The sequence below is a fragment of the Artibeus jamaicensis genome, unplaced genomic scaffold (assembly GCF_021234435.1).
Source record: "Artibeus jamaicensis isolate MK-2021 breed Jamaican fruit bat unplaced genomic scaffold, CSHL_Jam_final scaffold_833, whole genome shotgun sequence".
Classification (NCBI taxonomy): domain Eukaryota; kingdom Metazoa; phylum Chordata; class Mammalia; order Chiroptera; family Phyllostomidae; genus Artibeus; species Artibeus jamaicensis.
The window spans coordinates 23,076,136-23,091,308 of record NW_026522056.1 but is presented as its reverse complement, the minus strand read 5'-3'; the positions used below and the strand labels follow the sequence as shown (position 1 = coordinate 23,091,308).

Below are 15,173 nucleotides of genomic sequence, written 5' to 3'. Positions count from 1 at the left end.
TGTTTCCTCATCTCTACCCCGAATCTTTTTTACCAAACTGCTGTTAAGGCCAGAGCTTGTTTCTCCTCGATGTGTGGAGTCTTAATGACTGTGCACCTAGTGAATAAATTCATGTAGCCATTGCCTCCACCGTGAAATGGGTTGTTGCCACGTCCCCAGAAGTCCCCACTGTATCTGCTCACGGTCATTGCCTTTCTCTCTAAAGGTAACCCTGGCCCCATCAACACCGTAGGTTAGTTTTCTGCCTGCTTTGAACTGTAGGGACCTGGAAAGCCGCCACGTGTGTTATGTGGTGGCTTCTTTTGCTCAACAGCATTTTGAGACTCATCCACAAAAAACTCCTGTTGCTGACAAGCATTCCACTCTGGGGCGCATACCATAAATTCTTTCTCTCCCTCTATTGATGTGCATCACAGCTTATTCCAGTTTCTGGTAATTAAAAGTTATGTCTTAAGGCGCATGTGTAGCATGCAGGTCTTTCAGGGCACACGTATACACATTTTTCTATCACGCTGCTGGGAATGAAAGAGCTGTGTCAAAAAGTACTTGTAGCTTCAACTTTAGCCAATGCTTACAAATGATCTCGGGCTTTCTAATATCTGCTCTTAAAGCTCTAAATTAATTTCTGTGCGTGGCTTTTGCCTGTAACCAACAGGTTTTGAGTTTTGTGTTTTTATTATCAATCAGTTAAAAATATTTTCTAACTTTTGTAACTTCCTTATGATTAGCGTGTGCTTAATTTTTAAAGAGTTGGGGATATTCTTATCCTTTATTACTGATTTCAGCTTCCTTCCACGGCATGCTTTTCAGTTCTAAAATTTCTGTTTGATTGTTTTCTCTACTTGTCCTAATTTTGAACATTGATACATAATTTTTTAAAGAACATAATCACAGTTGCTTTTCAAATTCCATGTCTTGATTAGTGTAATACTTAGATCTCCTATGTGTTGAATTCTTCAGTGTGGTCAGGAGAATGGTTTTGGTTTGGGGCCACTATTCGACATCTTACAGCTGCTTAGTTTTTTATTAAGGGTCATATATTATGAGTGACAAAGTATAAAGATAATTTGAGGTTTGGGGTGGTCTTGTCATGTTTCAGAGAGAATTTGGTCGTGCTTTTCACGGGCAGGTAGTTTGATGCAATCCTGGTTTGCGCTGTCTGCAGTCTGCATGTCATGACCCTTTGAAGAGTGGGTCTGTGTCCAGTTCATCCTTTCTCTCTGGGCGGAGATCTTCAAAACCCCGGTGGACTCCTGGAGTGATTTAGCCGGGCCCTTTTTCTGTGGCAGAGGGTGCACTCCAGCTCTCTCCCCTTGCCCGCCCCCCCCGCCCGGCTCCTTTAGGCCAGACCACCTGGAGTCCTCTGAGCCCTGACCACCCACGTGCTGTATCCCCCCAACTGGTCACTGGCAAATGCCTGTGGAGGGAAGCAGTGTCCAGTCTGGGCAATGACTGTGGGTCTTTCGCACGAGTTCTAGTTCGCCAGTGTCTTTAAATCGATGTTTTGTTTTGTTTTCCTCAGAACGTGTCTATTCATTCTCAGAAAAAGAGTGTGAAGAATGTTAGTCTCTGTTTTAAGTGAAGCCTCTCTTCAGCCTGGATTTCTGGGTTCGTTAGGAAGCCTTTGATAGACGGGTTCCATGTCTCTCTACCACCGACAGCCTCCCATGTGTTGGGGGCCCTTTCCTGGACCCATGTTCTCTGTTCCTTTCTCAGGAGCATCTTGAGACAGGTTGTCAGATGCCTGTGGTGGCTGTCTGTCCGTGCTGTGTCTGTACATTTCTGTGACCCACTGGACTAGATAGACACTCTATAAAAACAAAGTAAATGAAGGGATTTGTGAAAGCTTACTCATAATAACCTCCACACTCACCTGAGCTGCGCACTTCTCAGGGAGTTATTCCTTACTGCCCTTTGACATTTTGACCGTTTTTCACAGTTCTTATGTCTTTGTAAGACACGTGGTAAAGGACGTAGCAACAACAGGCTACTGTGGTTTGTTCGTGTAAATGCCCCTTTAGGTAAGGAGCAAACCAAGGAAGGGATTTAAAAACGAGACATTCTTTCGTTTAGGATATTCTATACGAAGCCTTTAGGAGGAAAGGGAGCCCCATCTCCATGGGGGAGGTCCCAAGGGGTCACCCTCCCCAGACCCGCCTCCTCCTGCAGCAGAATCTCTTGGGTGAAGCTCACTCCAAGCCCGCTGTAATCCGCTGTGCTCTCCACGGCCAGCGTTTCATTTATGTGTCTCACCGTTGTGCGCCCGCAAAGATGAGTCAGACAGGCAGGCAGGCAGGCCCTGGGAAGACGCTTCCCTCTCCAAGCAGATGGGGGACGTTCATCAATAAATGTAATAAAGATCGGAAGCGACAGTCTTCATCTCCTCCCCCCGCATGCTGGCCCTCGCGGCCTGGGCTGCCCCGGGGGAAGCAGATGGCGCACTGTGTGTGCAGTCTGTGTGCGGCTCGGCCAGGCGGCCCTCTCAGAGGCGGGTGGGTAACGTGGCAGAGGCTCACGGGTTTTGGTAAAATGGCCTCTTTTGGGCTGGCCTCCCCTGTGACAATTGCGTATGTGCCAGTCCCTTTCCCAAATTCGTGCCGCAGAAAGAGTAACTCGTGAGTGAACCAACTCTTCATTGTGTTGGCGTCTCAGGCACCTGCCTGGGTTTCTGCTCACAGTAACAATGATCTTCTTGACGAAGCCAGACACTAGCTTCACACTTCATTAGGCTGACGCAGGAGTATTGGCAGGTGTGCCCCATTTGTTGCACTGAACCAGAGGTTACGGGTCACGTGTTCGGGAACCAGGTATTAGGAACATCTGTCTAAAGCATCTGTTTATATTATTTTATGTTATGGTCATAGGTATTGGTGATGATTCAGCTTCAGTTTCATCCTTGGTCAAATAGGGTGAGTCACTCCCTGGCATCTTATTTCTACTTGTTGAAGTGCTGAAATAAAGCAATCAATACTTTTAAAAAAGAGTTTATGTATTTTTTTTAGGGAGAGGGGAAGGGAGGGAGAAAGAGGGAGAGAAACATTGAGAAACAGTGATCTGTTGCCTCTCACGTGCCCCCAACCAGCCACCTGGCCTACATCCCAGACATGTGCACTGGTGGGGAATAGAACTGGTGACCTTTTGGTACTCAAGCTGGTGCTCAACCCACTGAGCTAAACCAGCCAGGGCATAAATCAGTACTTTTTAATGAACATACTCATAACTTTTAAAGGTAGCATTTAATTGCTTTAGAGATATGAATGTAAAAATTTTGCTGCAAAATTTATCATTTCATTTATTCATAGTAGATGCTTAGCCCTTACTCATCTTGGAGGAGGGAATGGACCATCTCATACAAACTAAACTTTACATTCAACTGATATTTTTTAAAATGTATACTCCAAAATTACAAATAAGTGTGCTATTTGCTGAAAATTTGGTGGAGGAAATGTTTGTGGATTTGATTCAGCTTTTGCTAGTGTTTTATTAAACCAAAATAAAACGTTGAAAGTATAAGAAAAAATCTCTAGAAATACAAGTGTATTTGAGGAATATATTGAGCACCATAGCACATGCTCTGAGCCTGATTTTAATTTGGTTTAAAAAATAAAAAGAAAACAGAATGTAAACTTAGGGCCTTTTGGTTAAATTATTTGTACACTACTCTAAACACATGGCTAGTTAGTGGGTACTACTATTAATACCAATGTACTCTCTTTTCTTCTCAAATATATTTACTCACACAGTTAATATGAATTCACCTGAAATTTCTTTTAGCAATGGTGGTGGACTTAGAAAAGTCCACAGTCTTGCCTTTTTTGACTTAGAGAACTCCACAGTTTCACCTCCTTGTCATCCTCGGCGCAGATTTAAAAGAATTGCAGTTGGCTATAGAGTTTGCTTAGTAATTGTACCTAGAGTCAATTCATGTGCAAGTCAAATCATGGCACTTTAACCAGTGACCTAACATACAGAACTCATAGCAGTGTCTTCAAATGAAAAGAAACCTGTTTTCTGAAAGTGTGAATTACTGCGAATAAGGATCTCCTCCTCACTAGACATGAGAGGTGTCTTTCCATTCTCGCTGCAGTTAAAACTTTGTTTACATCCTCAGTCCCTTCAGCTGTGACTTACCTGATTTCAGGTGCTGAAGGTGACGGAGTGATTCTAATGTGAAAGACCAAGGCGTGCATTAGACGTGGCGCTGCTTTTAGAATGTTCGGAAGTGCGTTTGGGTGGCAGTCGGTGTTGCATTAGAAAACAGCACACCCAGCAGTGAATTTCAAATGAAGTGAAGAATGATATGACTTGACCCACATTCGCTAAAGAAAAGAGAGCAAAACCGAAGGAGAAAATGAGACAGTGATACTCTTTTTAGTGCAAGAACTGGTATTATCTCTGTTACGACATGCTAGTAACTTGAAATACTTAAAATTCATAGTGCTTTTTTTTCTCTAAAAGGCATCTTCAGACCTTGAGTAAAACTATAACACTTGATCACATTTATTGATTTAATAATGTTTCGTTTCTTTCTCTGAGTTTGGTCTTCTTTTCTAGCTTTGAAGGGTACCCTAGTGCAGGCTAAGTCATACGGATTTCGAAGAGACCCTCTCTGCTGAAGTCGTGCTGTCGGGAGGAGATACTCAGCTCCTCCTCACCCTGTAACCTACCACATAATCTACCACATCTGTCTCTCTGGCCACAGCTTGCAGTCTTCTCCATCCTAATTCATAAACACCCTTACAACCAGAATGCCCAAGCCATTTTATAAAATCAAGTGCTGGTAACTTCTCCTAGGAGAGAACACATAGTCCAAGAAGACAGGAATAGGAAAACGATGATTCAGAAATGATCGCTTTGAATGAGTCTATAAAGCCTGCAAAGCCATTTCCTCATTTTTTTAGGGGCTATGGGAGTTAGCTCTGTGGAACTGTGTGAGATAAAGATATTATAATGAATACTTTCAAACCAACACTTCCTAATATTTTGAAACTTTTCCTTGACATATACACAAAAGTAAATTGACCTAATGTGTCCACATTAAGTTTTGGGAGGATCAACAGTCTCCTGAGGTCATGACAATGAAGTAGTGAGAGAGAAAAATATCTATTTATATATTACATACATTTTGCAATCTTTAGCGTTTTCATGTGCCTCTTTATTTCCAGAATTGAGGGTGGTAGACCTAGTACTCCAGCTTGTACTTAATCAAATAACCAGAATCCAAGAGAACTCCCTCAAGATCTACAGGAAGACAGTGTGTGGTTTGAGATTAGCCAATTGGATCCCGAACTTGGGTCTTACGCCTGTAGAAAGAGAAAGAAGGACTGATGAAGTAAGTCCAATAGGGAGCTGTGCCGCCTAGAATTCAGGCTACTAGAGTCTCGTGAATATCTCGTAAAAGATCCAATTGCCTCTGCTGTTGCCCAGGAAGGATTAACTGCTGGAGGTGTCGTCCTCCGATATCAGGCAGTTGGGGACCTGCAGGAGCTCTCTAAAGCGACAGCCTGCAGACTGGGGATAACAGGCCACAGAATCCTCATCTCTAACTGAAGGGAGCTGGGGAGGGGAGCCCTGAGACGGCACCACCCGCAGTGCGGGCAGAGGGCTTGCACCGGGTCTACTGGATTGGACAGACAGAAGGACAAAGTTCAGGGAAGTGGAAGTGTCAGGACTTGGGGGGTACACTGGAGAGGAGGGAGCTACAGAGAGAGAGCAAGAGCAAGCTCTGAGGACTTGAAGGGGATCTCCTCACACCTGTGGATACTGAGCAAGCACAGTATAAACACAAGGAGGCTGGGAATGAAAGCAGCAGGACAAACAGTTCTCAGAGCTTGTGCAGGGCCAGGAGTAGTTCGGGCATCCACCAGCCTGGATGGAGGGACCTCATAAAACACGGGCATCAGGTCGAGACCTCAGGAATGGAGCCCAAGAAGCTATACAAATGACTGATAAGCGTAGGAGAAGATGGGTTCCCGGTGCAAATGTAGAAGTTATGTTTACACTGTACTGTAGACTATTAAGTGTGCTATACCATTGTCCCCAGAAAACAATGTGCATACTTCTATTTCAAAATACTTTTTTAAAAAACCTAACTATCCACTGAGCCTTCAGCAAATTGTAATCTTTTCACCGGTGGAGGGTCTTCCCTTGATGTTCATAAAAATGCATTACCAGGAAAGCCCAACACAAGAAGGGCTGCCCTCATGCATGCGATGGAATATTATGCAGCCCTGAAAAGGAATGAAGCTCTGGTGCTCGTCACAACCTGGATTAAGGTTGAAAACATTCTGCGAAGGAAAATGAGCCTGACTTAACAGGACCAACACTATGTGGCTGCACTTGTGTGGGGCTCCTAGAATGGGCGAACTTGGAGGGACAGGAAGTAGAAGAGTCATTACCAGAGGCTGGAGGAGGGAGAGTGAGGAGTTACTGTCCAATGAGCGCAGAGTGTCAGCTGGGACCATGGAAAAGCCCTGGAGGTGCCAAGTGATGGCAGTTGGGCTCGGCGCCGCCATGTTGCACATTTAACGATGGTTCAATGGTGGATTTTATTGCACGCATATTTTACTGCAGTGGTTTTTAAGTGAAAGCCAGATAAAGAATTTTTCAGACAAAGAAATGCTGTGAGCATTGATGGCCTGCGGAACTGTAATGTATTCAATGTTAAAGGGAATTTCTTCGGGCAGAGGGAAGGTGGCACCACACGGAGATTGGGACCTGCTTAAAATAAGGAAAATGTAAGCGATAATAAATAAGTGTGTGAACAGGAGACCTCTTCATACTTTAAAGTCTCTTTAAATATCATTGCTTATTTAAAGAAAATAGTACAAATACACGGCGAGGTCTATAAAACATTCAGAGGCAAGCTTGAAGGCCTCACAAAGGATGGGGTAATTGAAGGGCACTGTCATATGACTTACACTGTACCTAAAGGGGTGTAATATCTGTAGGCAGACTGTATATTTTATATACCCGAGCCAGAGTGGCCAAACTTTTCCTATAAAGAGCCAAATAGTAATTATGTTGACGTTGGTAGGTATGGTGGTAAGCAGAATTCTAAGATACCACCAAAATTCCCCCCTTCCCCACTTTACATAACCTCTGGGCTGAATCTGAGGGATTTTACTCTTGTGATCGTTCATTTTATATGGCACAGATAACTTCAAGATAAGGAGATCTTGCTGGTGGGCTGGAGGTAATCACACAAGCCCCTAATAAAAGCGTTTCTCTAGCTGGTTGTAGGGGAGGAAGTCACGTCTGCAAAGCACAGGGGCATTCACTGCCCCAGGTCCGTATTGAACGTGGCTGAACCCACAGAGAAAGGACCTGAGACTGACCCGGGCTGCTCACCGGTGAGGAAACCGAGTCTCAGGCCTTCCCGGAGCCACAGGAACTGCTTCCTGCCAACAGCGAGAATGGAGTTCGGAGTGGATTTTCCCAAGTCTCCCTCCACACGAGCGCTCCGTCTGGCTGACACCTCCACTTCAGTGTTTTGATGCCAGACCTTGTAATCTAGTCATTGAGTGCAATTTTAAGTTTAAGGTGCTAATTTTGGGATAATTTGTCCTGAGGCAACAGAAAACTGATAGATAGCAAGCCACATAGAGTCTGTATCGTAGATTTTTCCTATTCTTTTAATATTTTTTGAGAGAATTATTAAAAACATGAAAAATATTCTTAACTCATGAATCATAAAAAAAGCCAAAGGGTGGATCTGACCCACAAGCTGCCGTTTGCTGATCCCTGCACTAGAATAACCACTAAGCAAGTGCAGAGTCATTACCAATAGTGGGGATGAGATGGAATAAAAAAAATTCAGTCCAAAAGGAGGCAGGAATTAGGAGCAGAAAGGACACCAGAACATATGGGACAATCAGAGAACAAATGTACAGGAAGAAGAAGGCTTAAATCCAACAATATCAATAATTACATTAAATGTCAGTGTTCCGAATGCTCCGATAACAGGCATTGTCAGAACAGGTAAAATGGGGGCCAACTCGGTGATGGCTACGACAAACCTGTTTCAACCATAAATCTCCAGATAGGTTCAAAATCAAAGGAATGAAAAACATATACTATGAAAATACCAAGTTGCAGTTGCCATTTAAATATCAAAGTTAACTTTAGAGTAGGGATAGTATTACTAGGGGTTTCTAGTAATAAATAAGTCAGTTCATGAAAGGCCAGAATGTTATATACACAAAACCCGAAAGATGTGTTCATATAACTACAGAGCTTTAAAAACAGACAGCACAGCCCTGGCTGGTGCGGCTCAGTGGATACCGGCCTGCAAAGCCCTGCACCGGTTCGATTCCCAGTCAGGGCACAGGCTTGGGTTGCGGACCAGGTCCCCAGTAGTGGGTGCATGAGAGGCAACCACACACTGATGTTTCTCTCCCTCTCTCTCTTCCTCCCTTCCCCTCTCTAAAAATAAACAAATAAATAAAATCTTAAAAAAAAAACAGTAGAACTGAAAAGAGAAATACACATTTATAATTGGACATATCAACACTCCTCTCGCAGTGACTGATAAACAGACAGAATCAGCACAGCCGTTGAAGTTGTGAACAGTACCATCGACCAGCCTGATCAAATGAGCATTTGTAGGACATGCCGTCTAGAAACAGCAGAAGACCTCTCATTTTCAAGTGCACACGGAACATTCACAAAGGAGCACTCAAACACCACGCAGTTGTCTGACGGCAACTTAACCGATTTATTTGAGTTACTTGTGGTGATCTAGCATTGACTGTCCACATTTTCATCTATTATTTGTATCAAGGTAGAATATTTCGTAAACATTTCACATAATGTTTCTCATTGGCTTTGCTTCCCCCCCTTTCTATTGTCGTTACACAAAAGTTTGGGGTAGAAAAGTCCTGTGTTCAGTCATCTTGTTTCTGCGGACCGAACTCATTCATTAGTCATCACAAACGGCTGTAAGAGCATCTGGGATTCCAGTTACATCTGTTCTTCAGTCCAGCCAAAAACGTTTTTATTCTCAGCCCTGTGACTCTCTGGCGTTGAGTTCTCATTTTCTGTAAAGGTAAGGGTTTTAGTCACGTGACGTGCAGCGGAGAGAAGCCTTTCCAGAAGGAGCCGCTGAGCGTTGCCCTTCGCTGGCTGGCTCACCGAGCTCCTGACAGGACGCTAGAGAACAGGGGACAGGGGAAGGTAGTCATTAGCGAAATGCCACTTGGATCATTGTGGCTCGAATGTCGCAGGGTCATTGCAGGGCCGGTTTATGAAACTTGCTTGTCTTCAGATCCTTCCAGCATCCGCAAGTTTCTAGAAGTTACTTTTCCTTCCCTGTCATCTTCTTTCTCCTTCTCATAAAATAAAACTTATTATACTAGGACTGTAAGAGAGGGTGAGAAGCACTACGATTTCCAGTCATACTTATCACACTTAATTACGGTGTCTTCCTGGTCCTCAGAAATAAAGTGCACGTCCATTGGAAATGTCGGTTGCTTTGGAACAGTCAGGATAGAGAGCAGGAAGCGGGCAGAAGCTGTGGCTGTCCTCCCTGCAGCGCGGGGTTCTGGGCTGTGGGATGTGATGCCTTCGAAATGGGTCTGGAAATGATATGATGGGCTACGACTGCAGAAAGTCCAGTATGCAGGACAGAAAAAAAACACAGGCTCTGAAGCGTGTGGGGCTGTTCTTATCCTCAGCTGCGGTAGGATATAGCAATAAGGAAGTTTCTGAACTAAAATAAGGGCCATAGATTTTATTTGGGTCACTTTGCTACAATTCAGGTTTGTCTTTAATTTTACCAGTATTATCATGCCATTATAACTAAAGCTTTTATAATTACCGTTTTTACACAATTCTCCTGGGTTCTAGGCTGCTCTCTGCTGCTTAGTAGCAGAGAAACCTTCAGCAGATTACTGACTTATTCTCTTTAGGTCTGAGATTCCTCAGCTACGAAAGAATAATTAAGCTGTATGTATCTAAGAGAGGAACTGTGAGGGGTGAAAGTAGGCATTTCTGTTTAGCACAATGTCTGGAATACATAGAGAGCTCATGAATTTCAGCTCAGTATTGCTCCCTAGTAAAGTCTGCATTGAGCTAAATTTGCAAGTCAGTGTCAGCTTAATCCTTTAGCTATGGTCTGAGGACATTGGTTTTTACGTCCCATGTCCTCCCTTGGGGGGTGGGTTGGGGAACGGAGGGGTAGAAAGAGCGACCCTGTCGGAGCTAACGAAGGAAGTGAAATAGTCCTCCGAGAAACAAGGCAGTCGAACTAATTAAGACCCTAGTCTTAAAACCAAAACCAATCGGAAATAATGTCTGGTTGGAAATAATAATGTTTTCACTTGTGACTGTAATAAAATTGAACGTTTTTATAGCAAACGAAATAATATTTAGCACTGATACTTTGGGAGCTGAGAATCATTAAGAAGATGCCCTCCCAAAGTAAAAACCGTAGCTTACAGCCAACTTTAGTCAATAATGTGGAAGCTAAGAAAATACAGGTCAGCTTTCTTCATCACTGTCACTTCACATCCAGTAAAATGCGCTCACGTCACTTAGAGTCGGAATTGTCAAATGTTAGTGTTAGATAATTTTTGAAAGGAAGTTGGCGTGTCGTCACAGTACAAACGATACTGAGTGGAATGCTATTGTTTGCCACTAAGATATACCGTTGTTTTAATTCAGTTGTTTAGCGAACGCACCGTCCCCATTGTTTTCATCAGTTGTGTTTTCAAAGGCAAATACAGGTTTCAGCCCAGCTGTTGGAGTCGCTATTGATTTTTGGATTAACTGCTGTTTTAAAATAAGACGTTAGTCTCTTTGGTAAAAAGCTCCAGGTGGGTGCTGTCAGAGGAGAAATACACTGGAATGAGCTATTGATTACCGATGGCTCTGACATATCAGTCTAATGCCAACACGGACCCGTCTCTGTGGGGCCCTCGAGAAGAGCGTGGCCGGCCCTTCTCACTGGTCCAGCACCTTCCAAACCCAGTGCGGGCCCCTCCCACTGCCGGAGGCCAGCCCTCCTACCCACACCCGAGGAGTCGCTCCCCTGCCCACCGGGATCCAGGTGCGCACCTCTCTGTGTGGTTGTAAATCAGGCCTTGCGGCACAATTATCTGTATTCCTTTTCCTAATAAAATGTACATGCCTTGGGAAGCAAACTGGAGCACACTCAGCTCCACTCACCAGATAAGTCGTTGAATATCTACTCGAGGACAGTGGCTGGGTCTGCGACGGGAACGTCACACAGCTCTGGTCCCTTTATTTCTCGTGGCGCCGAGTCCCCCTCCGACGTTTCCCCTCCTGAATTCTATGACACTCCTTTTTTTTCTCCAACTTCTCCTGCCCCTCCTCCACAGTGTATTTTGTCTCTTTGTAGCAGATTTCTGAGGGTGAAGATGGCCCCCCTTTCAGTACACTCTCCCTGGGTGACCCCCTTTATCCCCAGGCACCTAAAACACCATCTGCATGTCAGCGGCGGTCGGTTTTGTATTTCTAGTCCAGACACCAGTTCTGAACGTCACATCCACGTACCCCAACTGCCTGTGAAGTCCCACGGGTCCCAAAAAAATGTTCTAAAGAAAAGCCTGCTCTTTCCCCCCAGATCTGGTCCCACTCCCCAGGAAAGCACCTTCGCACACCCAGCGGGCCTGCCAAAGTCCTGGACGTGATCTTTGGTGTGTCTTCTCCCTCACCCTCCACCCTGTGCCCTTCCCCGGGTCCCGCTGATTTCTCCCTCCACCGTGTGTGTTCCTCTCTGGGGTCTGCTCTCTTCCACGCTGCCCGCGAGTGGACCTGCAGAGCGGACACGGGGGTCCTGTTCGCCCCTCCGGTCCTATCACCGGACTCAACACGGTGATTTTTAGAGTGTTCTGCAGATCGGCCTTAATAGTTCCTTTGTAACTCTTACTGTTCTCCAGCCAAGATGTTGAAATCCTCAGTGTGGCTTCAGGTCTCTCTGTAGCCAGGCGGTCCCTCCCAGCCTTTATATCACCTGTGTAATTGGCAAGATTCGCCTCCTTGGATGACCGTTCGTCCAGGACCCACCTACCCCACGGCTCTCTGAGATCTCCGGGGGGCAAAGACCGCCACTGTTCTGCTCACACTGCAGACACGGGACTCCACGCATGGCAGAGAGTCAGTCCGTATTTGCAGAAAGGGTAGAAGTAGGAAATAAAGGCTCAACAGCACGTTGGACTGCTATATAACAGAACGTGCTCACAAACCGACGCTGTGACTTCCCAAGTGGAAACAAATTCCTGACAGCCGCGGGAGGACCCTAGTTCACGGCCAAACCAGGCTCCCACTGGCCTGCTAGACCTTACCATTGTCATTACCAAGGAATGCATTTGGCAATAGAAAAAAACATTTTTTATCAGTTTGACATCATGTACTAATTGATCACCTGCTGTTTGCCTTGCACTGTCCCAGAAGCTGGGACTGCAGCTGGGGAGATGCAGTTTACGTCGGCAGGGGCGGGGGCAGTAAGCAAGCACATGTTGGGAGCTAAGTAAAGTGGGGTAGTGGCGTGGGTAGGGTGGTCGGGGGGGGGTCTTTGAAAGGGTGATATGTGCACTAAGTCCCGCGTGACAGGGAGGCAGCTGCTGAAGGTGGAGAGGAAAGCACCCGGGCCAGCAGGGTCTGCCTGTGTGGGGACACTGAGCAGGTGCCATCGGGCACGGCTGAGAAACAGGACAGGCCGGAGGTCCTGGAGTCTCGGGGAGGATGGGTCCGAGCTTCCAGAGCTCACCATACCTCGCTCTAAAGTGCTGACTCTCCCCTACCGGCTGCTTGTCACAAAACGGAGACAGTAGGGGTGCCCTGCGCATGGGAACGCTGCTAAGTGGGGGAGGGGGGGTTCACGTGAGTCATAATGCCCCTCTCGGACAACTTAGGCTTAGCTGATCTGCCCTTCAGGGTTTGTGTCAAGGAGAAACGAGTCCAGGGAATGTTCAACTGAGGGCTGTGTTTATGTGTTTAATAGTTTACTAATGGCTTACCTTTGAAGACTGTGCTGCTAATTATTTACAAACATTCATATTTACCTTGATTTCTCACCAAAGGTTAAAAAGCTGAAGAGGGAGCTCTCACAGATGAAGCAAGAATTGCTCTATAAGGAACAAGGCTTTGAAACATTGCAACAGTGAGTATAAAACTACTGAAGTTGACTTTACAAATCATTCAAAGCCCCATAACTAACACAAGTACAGATTGCATAATAAATCTCTCAAAGAAACATCAAGTCAGAAGCTGAAACGCTGCAAAAGAAAAAAGGAAAAAAAGCCGTGAACCAACCAACTAACCAAACACTTGGGAAAATCTATGTGCCATATTTTTTCATGTATAATGCCCACTTTTTTTTTGCCTAAACTTTTGAGAGAAAAATAAGGATGTGCATTATACATGATTATAATGATTACATACTATGGGTATGATAATGGGCACAATAATCCTGTGTATGACGCGCACAAAAAATGTGGGCGTGCATTACACACGGCAAAATGCGGTACTTTGCAAAGGTCGAAGTTTTTATTCATCGCTGGAGATCCAAAGAAACCAAAGTGACAGACTTCGGTTTGTCCCCTGGCCCCTGCCAGCTGCCCTGACAGTGCGCGTGGAGCTGAGAGATGGGAATTTGGGTGCCCCCCCAGTCTTCCCCAGGGCTGCACAGAGTGTGTCCCCTGGCCCGGCCCTGCAGGCGGTGGCCCTCTGCCTCCATCGGGGAGGGTCAGCAGAGGAGCCTGAGTGAGTTCCTCACTTCCTGGGCACGCGCTGTCCTTTCCAGGTCCATGCTGACAGTGGGGGTGCTGGCACGGCTCCGGCTGGGCGGGGTCGGGGGAAGCCGTGGGAGACCCAGGGTAGCAGGGACTGGAAATGTACAACCTGCTTTCAGCCCCTGGGGGCCACTCTGCTCCTTGCCCTGGAGGTGCAGCCTAACTGCACTCAGACAGGCTCCCCGAGGCAACCCAACGCCCATGGCCTCCACCCACAGAGGCCCTGATGCGGAGGAGGAGGAGGCTCGTGTTCACAGCCAAGAGATCACAGAGAGGCTTAGAGGCCTCATCCCGAGAGGTGTTCAGCTGCGTCTCCTTCCCTTTTCCAGGATGCCGGGCGTGGTGTCCCCAGCCAGGGCGCAGTGTTGGTAGGGATTTCCCTGGGCAGCCTCGTGTTCAGGGTTCCCATCCTCCCCCACGTCTCCCCCAGCAGTGGTCCGAGGCCGCGAGGCATCATCCCTTGTCGAAGACCCCAAGTGTTTGCTGGGCAGGCAGACACGCTGGTTGGTCTGCATGTTTGGATGATGACCTACATCTCGGATACCCACTCACTGCTCTGGACTACCAGTCACATGATGTTTATTTCTGACATTGGTTTGGTGGCTCACTCTTCTTTTTTTTTTTGCCTACTCACTGCCTATAATGCCAACCATGACCTTGATTCAGACAAACCCACCCACCCTAGTGGTTCTCAAACAGGCCCACACGTGAGAACAATCAGAGGGCCTCTGAACAAAAGTCCTGCTTCTGGCCCGCACCCAGGCACATTTTACAAGATCCCCAGGGGGTGCCTAAACCTGGCTCGGCTCTACCAGCTGGTCGCAGAGCTCCCCTAGGAACCAGGAAGGCCCGGGGTGACGTGGATGTGCCAGTGAGTCAGTGTGTGTGGGCCCAGAGCGGCAGAAAAGGGCTTTGTGGCCGGAGTGCAGACAGAAGGCAGATTTTGAGGGTGCCACCAGACCTTCGGCCACACGTTAGCCATTTTTAAGGCACGTGAAATGATTACTCTCGTCCCCACCCCGGGATTAAAGGTTAGCCAAACTTGCTGTTTTTGTTACACTGATGTTAACAATGCCGTATTGTTTCAAAGCCGTTTGCCGGCAAGCAGTTTTTATAGGAATCTGAGGCATGTTTCAGAATCTGTCAATAACATTCCAGGAGAAAACAACGGCCATTTGTTGTGAGAACTGAGGCCTTTCCCCCGCAGCGAGGCTGACCCCGTGAACCAGGGGTGGGAAGGCATGAGAGGCCACTGCCGCCCGTCCGTCTCACCTGCAGACGGGACGCGGGCCAGCTGTTCTCATTCTGGGCGACCCACCCCGCTGCCAGAACCCTGGGTAACAACTGGCTGAACCCACAGGCCACACTTTCCAAGAAAGCGAGTTCCTGACACAATCAAGGGACTTTTCCTTGCGGTCA

At 46.5% G+C, this 15,173-nt stretch overlaps 1 protein-coding gene across 1 annotated transcript in view; it reads left to right on the top strand.

The window, feature by feature from the left end:
• Positions 1-15,173, top strand: part of WWC2 (WW and C2 domain containing 2) — a 135,112-nt gene that overhangs the window by 73,366 nt on the left and 46,573 nt on the right. The window contains exon 5 of the mRNA XM_037128810.2: positions 13,044-13,123. Coding sequence (XP_036984705.2) covers positions 13,044-13,123 — 80 coding nt within the window. The remainder of the gene's footprint in view (positions 1-13,043; positions 13,124-15,173) is intronic.